Below are 8664 nucleotides of genomic sequence, written 5' to 3'. Positions count from 1 at the left end.
TTATTTTCAATGACAGCCTTGGAACAGTTGTTCTGCCTGTTCAGAACAACAGATTTGTACCTTGTCAGCTCGGGGATTTGAACTTGTAACCTTTTGGTTACACTGCCGCCCTGACTCCAGTTGTCAGGAGTCGCCTGTATTACAATGTGTTGTCTTTCAGTTCATGCAAGAAATTATCATCCAAGATCACCCTTTTACTAATTAAAACTTCCCCACATTAAGTTATCTATTTCCATCACTGGTCTGTAGTGAAACTCCATCCACATGGGGGGGCTGTGATGTTTTTATGGGTTCACCACCCACTGATATAAACAGAAGAAGACAATACGGAAGTAAAACGGGGTTTGTTTTGTTTGTGGCAACCATTCTTTCCTTGTGAACGAAGCGAAAACTCGCTGAAAATCCAACTCTGTCGACTGAAAATGTCTAAATTACAGTTGTTGCATGTGTTTTTAAATGAACGTTTAAAGGCGGCTGCTGTGGAGATTTTCGGAGCAGTTGAGAAAACGGTAGCGGAGTACCAGGAGGAGAATTATCGTCTACGGAGACTACTGCGGATAACACCGGACATAAAACCATGTAAAATAGCTCGTATCATTTCGATCTATTCTGCCTTAAAATTGCAAACAGCAGTAATTACACTTTTGGTAAACATTTTGTTGAGACACAAATCGAGCTTTGTAGTATGTTTTTATCTTGTTACAAAGTGACCTGGTAAAATGATTTTATGTTTAAGAGAAACAGGAGTTTCCAATTTGCAATAACTAACGTTAGTTGTTCAGAGAAGGGTGGAATCTTGCTTCGTTCCTGCATCGCCATTGTTTACAGACAGCTCGTTGCGGACGCTTCCATAGCCTGGCGTCCTTGATAAACCAAATCTAAACTATTCGAATTCACCATAAAGGTTTCCAGTCAAGAAGCATATTTAGTATATCTACGAACAATACTTAATATTAGACGTGTTGAATGTGCTGTTCCGTTTAAAACAGTTTATCTACGGTCTCCCATTTTCCGCCTGTGCCATTCTAGACCAGTCACTCGAGAGTAAATTACAATGTAATCTCCCACTTCGGAAAATTAGAGACCCGGGATAAAAAGCTGTTTTAAACGCATACTTGTTAGCGTAGGAGACTTTCAACACATCAAATTGTAATTATTGTTATATGCCTCTGTTGTCAAAGTTACGAATTGTGCTCCGCAATCACACACTATTGGTTCAGAGTGCAGTAACTTCATTTACTGCCATTTGTCTTGTTTTTTTACTTAGATTATGAACTACAAAATCCAAGTAAAGGAACGGACATTTTTCATTAAGAGCTAAAAAAAACATGCGACAATAGCAAGCCTATCCTCTCATATTATTGAACATGCAACTACTGTAATGAAGCAGAAAATGGAATGCATCCTTTTCAAACATTTGCCAAAATGCAATTTGCGGGAAAACACTCTTCTAAAAGACGCACCTGATAAAAACAGATTCATGTGACCGAGATAAACATTTTTCATTCGAAATTTAGAGGGAAAATGTAAATGTGCAACACCTAGGAAGGGTTGTTACTATGACTGGGATTGTGACTTTGGCATCTTGACAACGAAAGAAAGTTGATATAAAAACCAGTAGAACATGAGGCTGTGAAACGTTTTGCACCTCTCGCCCACTGCTCCCTGTAGCCTGCCTAGCAACGAGTCTCGGCTCACTGACAGCCATTAGTTGACGTAAGAAAGCACATTTTTAACTCTAACTCACTGTACATTAATATTTTCGGCTAAATAACAATTCCCCATCGACCAAGACGCTGTCTGTTTTAAGACCGATTTTGTTAAATTCGGACACCAATTTAATTCCACCGAATTATGCAAATTAACCGATAGACTGATAAGTATGACGGTCAAATGTATTTTCAGTGACTAATGGTCAACTTTTATTAACATCCCTACTGCAGTTACTGTGGCTTGCCTTGCTATTCTACCGGGTTCCGAGTTCAGGCAATCCTGATCATAATTAGGCACACACCATAATACTGGCAGTGATCCAGTTATCACCAGAATAAACATACCACAGTCCTGCGCAACAATTACGATGGAACTGCAAATACCCATAAATGGTGAGAAAGATAAAAACAGAATATGTAAAATCTAGCTAAGATAAAGCAAATGACGAGTTATAATGATAGTTATACAATGTGAAATATTTATTAAGTAAACATTCTCTGTGATTAAATATTTCTTATGGTGAAAAAGGTCTTGAGGGTTACTTAAATACAACATTCAAAACGTGAAAACATAACTACATAAAGCTGTTAAATACAGTTGGAATGTAAACTCAGCAAAAAAAGAAATGCCCCTTTTTCAGGACCCTGTCTTTCAAAAATAATTTGTAAAAATCCAAGTAATTTTACAGATCTTCATTGTAAAGGGTTTAAACATGGTTTCCCATGCTTGTTCAATGAACCATATACATTTAATGAACATGCACCTGTGGAAGGTTGTTAATATACTAACAGCTTACAGAGGGTAGGCAATTAAGGTCACAGTTATGAAAATTTAGGACACTAAAGAGGCCTTTCTACTGACTCTGAAAAACACCAAAAGAAAGATGCCCAGGGTCCCTGCACATCTGTGTGAATATGCCTTAGGCATGCTGCAAGGAGGCATGAGGACTGCAGATGTGACCAGGGCAATAAATTGCAATGTCCGTACTGTGAGACGTGTAAGACAGCGCTACAGGGAGACCGCACGGATAGCTGATCGTCCTCGCAGTGGCAGACCATGTGTAACAACACCTGCACAGGATCGGTGCATCCGAACATCACACCTGCGGGACTGGTACAGGATGGCAACAACTGCCCAAGTTACACCAGGAACACACAATCCCTCCATCAGTGCTCAGACTGTCCGCAATAGGCTGAGAGAGGCTGGACTGAGGGCTTGTAGGCCTGTTGTAAGGCAGGTCCTTATCAACCATCACCGGCAACAATGTCGCTTATGTGCACAAACCCACTGTCGCTGGACCAGGCAGGACTGGCAAAAGGTGCTCTTCACTGATGAGTCGCGGTTTTGTCTCACCAGGGGTGATGGAATGATTTGTGTTTATCGTCGAAGGAATGAGCGTTACACCGAGGCCTGTACTCTGGAGCGGGATCGATTTGGAAGTGGAGGGTCCGTCGTGGTCTGGGCAGTGTGTCACAGCATCATCGGACTGAGCTTGTTGTCATTGCAGGCAATCTCAACGCTTTGCGTTGCAGGGAAGACATCCTCCTCCCTCATGTGGTACCCTTCCTGCAGGCTCATTCTGACATGACCCTCCAGCATGACAATACTGGAGGGTCATACTGCTCATTCTGTGCATGATTTCCTCCAAGACAGGAATGTCAGTGTTCTGCCATGGCCAGCGAATAGCCCGGAACTCAATCCCATTGAGCACGTCTGGGACCTGTTGGATCGGAGGGTGAGGGCTATGGCCATTCCCCCCAGAAATGTCCGGGAACTTGCAGGTGCCTTGGCGGAAGAGTGGGGTAACATCTCACAGCAAGTCTGGTGAAGTCCATGAGGAGGAGGTGCACTACAGTACTTAATGTAGCTGGTGGCCACCAGATACGGACTGTTACTTTTGATTTTGACCCCCCTTTGTTCAGGGACACATTCCATTTCTGTTTGTCACATGTCTGTGGAACTTGTTCAGTTTATGTCTGTTGTTGAATCTTGTTAGGTTCATACAAATATTTACACATGTTAAGTTTGCTGAAAATAAACGCAGTTGGCAGTGAGAGGACGTTTCTTTTTTTGCTGAGTTACGTTTGAGAGTTCTAACTCTTTCCATCAAAAAGAAAAGCAACAAGAAAGTTGGTTCAACACATTTAGATTGTAGATACTGCACCTTCCTTTTTGCGTTACCCATACAGTTAAGGTCATACAAAAGGCAGAGTGCAGTATCAGCATAGGGGTCAGATCAGTGGTCAGGGTTGATAAAAAAATGAATTTATAATAAGATCATCAATGCATTTCCACTTACATTGCCTTCAGAAAGTATTCACACCCCTTGACGTTTTCCAAATTTGCTTGTTACAAATTGGGATTAAAATGAATTTGTAATTTTTCAAAGATCTACAGTGGATGAAAAATTCAAACTTATTTTTTAAAGATAAAAAATACAACTAATATATCTTCATTAGATAAGTATTCGACCCCCTGAGTTAATACATGTGAGAATCACCTTTGGCAGCGATTACAGCCAAGTCTTTTTTTGGTAAACACACCTGGATTGTACAATATTATTTTCACCTTTTTTTTTTTTTTTTTTTTAACTCCTCAACCTCTGTCTAGTTGGTTGTTGATCATCGCTAGATGGCCATTTTCAAGTCTTGTCATAGATTTTTTTTTTTTAAGTCAAAACCAACTAGGCCACTCAGGAACATTCAATGTTAACTTGGTTATCAACTCCAGTGTATATTTGGCCTTGAGTTTTAGGTTATTGTCCTGATGAAAAGTGAATTTGTCTTTGTCTTTAGAAGGCAGACTAATACAGGTTTTCCTCTAGGATTTTGCCTGTGCTCAGCTCTTCATTTATTTTTGTTAAAAAAACTCCCTAGTCCTTACTGAAGAAGAGCATATCCATAACATGATGCAGCCACCACCATCCTTGAAAATAATGTGTGAAGAGTGGTACTCGGTGATGTGATCGATATGCCCCAAACATAGTGCCTTCAGAGAGTATTGATATATTCTCACCCATCTACACACAATACCACATAATGACAAAGTGAAAACATGTTTTTACACATTTTTGCAAATGTATTGAAAATGAAATACTGAAATTTCTCATTTACATAAGTATTCACACCCCTTTACGATGACACTCTAATTTTGAGCTCAGGTGCATCCAATTTCCTCTGATCATTCTTGCGCTACAACTATAGCTTGATTGGAGTGCACCTGTGGCCAATTACATTGTTTGGACGTGATTAAGAAAGAAACACACCTGTCTATATAAGGTACCACAGTTGACGGTGTATGTCAGAGCAGAAACTACCATGAAGTCCAAGGAACTGTCTGTAGAGTTCTGAGATGTGATGAGGCATATAGCTGGGTAAGGGTATACAACCATTTCTAGGGTGTTGAAAGTTAAGTGCATTGTGGTCTCCATTGGGAAATTGAAAAAATATGGAACTACCCAGACTGCCTAGAGCTGACCAAACTGGACAAGAAGGACCTTGGTCAGAGAGGTGACCAAGATCCCGGTAATCACCCTGATAGAACTAGAGAGTTCATTGGCAGAGTTGGGAGAACCTGCCAGAAGGACAACAGTCTCTATTGCACTTCACCAATCTGGGCTTTATGAGAGAGTGGCCAGAAGGAAGCCACTCCCAAGAGTACAAGACAAAAGATTCTGTGGTCTGATCAGGCAAAATTGTTACTCTTTGGCCTGAATGCAAAGCACTATGTCTGGAGGAAACCAGGCACAGATCAAAACCTGTCTAACACCAACCCTACTGTGAGGCATGGTGATGGCAGCATCATGCTTTGGGGATTCTTTTCAGTGAAAGAGACTGGTGAGGATAGAGGGAACAGTGAATAGAGCCTAAAACAGGCAAATCCTAGATGAGAACATGCTTCAGAGTGCAAACGACCTTTGACTGGGGGCAAAGATTTACATTCCAATTGGACAATGACCCAAAGCATACAGCCAAAGCATTTCTGTAATGGATTCAGAATAAAAATGTAAAAGTCATTGAGTGGCCCAGCCAAAGCTCGAACTTGAATCCCATTGAAATTCTGTGGAAAGACTTGAAGATTGCTGTTCACTGCCACTCCATATCTAATTTAACAGAGCTTGATACTATCTGCAAGGAAGAATGGGAGAAAATTCACAAATCCAAAGCTGATATAGACATATCCAAGACGACTCAAAGCTGTAATCACTGCCAAAAGAGCTTCTACAAAGTATTGACTCGGGTGTGAATACTTATGTAAATGAGATTTCATTTTTAATAAATAATGTCTAAACATGTTTTCACTTTGTCATTATGGGTTATTGTGTGTAGATGGGTGAGATTCTTATTTATTTAATCCATTTACAATTAAGGCTGTAACATAACATTTGTAAAAAGTCTAGGGGTGTGAATACTTAATTAAGGCACCGTATCTACCTACACCATATTTGGCTGGGTAGCAAAATAAAACTCCAGGCATTTTTCTCAGTTTCACTGTTTGTGTTGTTAGTCCTCTTTGCCTTTATAGGGCAGTATAAATATCTAGTTAAAACTCGAGTATCTTCTCCTTCAAGTCGAAACACAGCTTGCCCATGTTTGCACTGCAGTGACAAATCAGGGATATTGCTTGAAAAATGTACCTCAATCCAGGGATGGAAGGTGTCGCTGATAATGATGTAATTAGAAGATTGAAATGCTGCTTGCTAATGCTAAACCAGACCATTGGATTCCACAACCCTTCCGTCAGCTAACCACCCAAACACTAGGCGCCACCTGGAATCCAATGGCCTGCTTTAGCATTAGCGAGCCTTTATAGAACAATTTTGTATGTCTTTTTTTACTGTACATGATTTAAAAGTTGTCTGTCATGAAAAACTTATTGAAATAGCATATTGCTTGGTATGTGCACTCAGGTATGTCTAAAGGCTGTAGATCTATATATCATAGAGATGTATCATTCAGTTCTATTTAATTCTGTGGTATACAAATAACCTCTGCACCTTCCCTTCAGACTCCTTGCAGCTCTCTCTCGCTGTTTCTGAAGAGAATATTCCCTGTGAGCAGCAACACTTTGAGCAGGAGTGGAGCCCCAGTCTGGGGCAGGAGGACCCAGAGCCCACACAGATTAAACAGGAACATGAGGAACTCAGGCCCAGTCAGGAGGAAGAGCAGCTTCAAGGGCAGGAGGCTGACATCATAGAGTTCAAATTACCTCATCTTTATTTGAAAAGTGATTGTGATCAGGTGAACCCTCTTCATTCCTTGACTCTTCCCCAAACCCAGACGGTGGAGAACAGAGAGAGTGCCTCTAAATCAGTGGATCTCATACCATTTGTCACTGTTTCCCACCTGAAGAGTCTTGACATTCCCAGTGACACTCCAGATAATCAAAACAATGCCTACAGTCACAGCTCAGCTGTAAGCAGTGACCCAGTAGGACTTGACAGCAGCCCACCATTGGATCCCATCCCATCAATGGGGGAACACTGTTCCAAACCCAGCACCACATCTAGAAAAACTCACCGCTGCTGTGACTGTGGTGAAACTTCTGCTCTGAAAGCTGGCCTGCAGGGGCATGTGACTCTCACCAGGAAGAGACCCAGTGAATGCTGCCTCTGCAAAAAACGGTACAACTCCACCTGTAAATTGAAGGCCCATGTCAGACTCTGTCACGTGGAGAAACCCTCCACCTGCCCCTTTTGTGGAAAGACCTTCAAACTCAAAGGAGATCTGTCCAGACATACGAGGATTCACACAGGAGAGAAACCATTTAGCTGTGGAGACTGTGGTAAGAGTTTCAATCAGAAGGGACACCTAACTGAACATATAAGGACTCACACCGGAGAGAAACCATTTAGCTGTGGTGACTGTGGGAAAAGCTTCATTCAGAAGGGGGACCTAAGGAGGCACGTACTGACTCACACCGGAGAGAAACCATTTAGCTGTGGTGACTGTGGGAAAAGCTTTAATCGGAAGGGAAACCTGAACTTGCACATACTGACTCACACAGGAGAGAACGTCCACAAATAAAGAAACAAGTCAAGAAAACAGAATGAAAACACAAAGAGGAAACGAATTAGGACAAAGACATCTTGTCGGAAGATGGACAACACGCTTTGGAATCTCTTGATCATTCATTCTCTGGATTTCAGACAAATAGATGTCATGAATTTTCTTTTGTAAAATGTTACATGTAAAAAAATTTTTTTTAAAGAAGTTTGATTTGATCCAACACTACAGAGTAGTTGAAAACTCATGGTCTGCTGTTCAAAGTCTCTTGATGTATTCACTTCATTATAAACAGGAATTCCTGGTCGTTTGTTTTAAGAATGTCTGGAAAATATAAAAATGTATACGCCAATAAAATGTGTACTTGCATTTGTCCAATTTAAATTTTCAGCAATTTTTTGTTAATGCTGCTCATTTATGATATTGATTTAATCTTGTATATATATATATATATATATATATATATTTTTTTTTGTAATTTTTTAAAAAATACGGTTATTGTTCATACAGTGTCTATGGTAGGAAACTACAGACTGATAAATGGTACGTTTTGTGTTTCCCTTCCTCATGGATATGTGTAGGATTTTTGGAGCCATTGGAGGGTAATGTCTGGACCTTTATGGCCATACCCCTCTTTGTTGTCTGTTCCCCCAGAATCACTACATCACCAAACATAGCACAATCTGCAGCACTAACTGGAGATACTGTCCTCAGACATTGAAAATCTAGGGCTCGATTCAATCGTATCACTGAAGAGCTGTGGTATGGCGCAATTTAAATTGAATTCAAGGTCATTTCCGATTGAGTCGACATATGCCGTTTTTTCTTACTGTGAATGCAATCACACGACGGCAGAAACACTGCCTTTACATTTCAGTCGCTATTGAGTCGAGCCCCTAATTCCATAAGCCTATATCAAGATTCTGATCACTTTCATACACAGACT

At 40.7% G+C, this 8664-nt stretch overlaps 1 protein-coding gene across 2 annotated transcripts; it reads left to right on the top strand.

Moving 5' to 3' along the window:
* The first annotated feature begins 316 nt into the window (after positions 1-316).
* LOC112230331 (zinc finger protein 32) lies at positions 317-8070 on the top strand. Of its 2 annotated transcripts, none has more exons than XM_024396571.2 (2): positions 317-579; positions 6721-8070. In XM_024396571.2, the coding sequence occupies exons 1-2, from the start codon at positions 423-425 to the stop codon at positions 7737-7739; spliced, it is 1176 nt and encodes a 391-aa protein (XP_024252339.1). In that variant the 5' UTR covers positions 317-422; the 3' UTR covers positions 7740-8070. The 2 variants fall into 2 exon arrangements, with proteins under 2 accessions (XP_024252339.1, XP_024252340.1); XM_024396572.2 differs by having other exon boundaries at positions 317-2105.
* Positions 8071-8664: the final 594 nt, after the last annotated feature.

Source organism: Oncorhynchus tshawytscha, linkage group LG32 (genome assembly GCF_018296145.1).
Source record: "Oncorhynchus tshawytscha isolate Ot180627B linkage group LG32, Otsh_v2.0, whole genome shotgun sequence".
NCBI classification, from domain to species: Eukaryota; Metazoa; Chordata; class Actinopteri; order Salmoniformes; family Salmonidae; genus Oncorhynchus; species Oncorhynchus tshawytscha.
The sequence above is the reverse complement of the archived record's forward strand: the minus strand, read 5'-3'. Positions and strand labels throughout refer to the sequence as shown.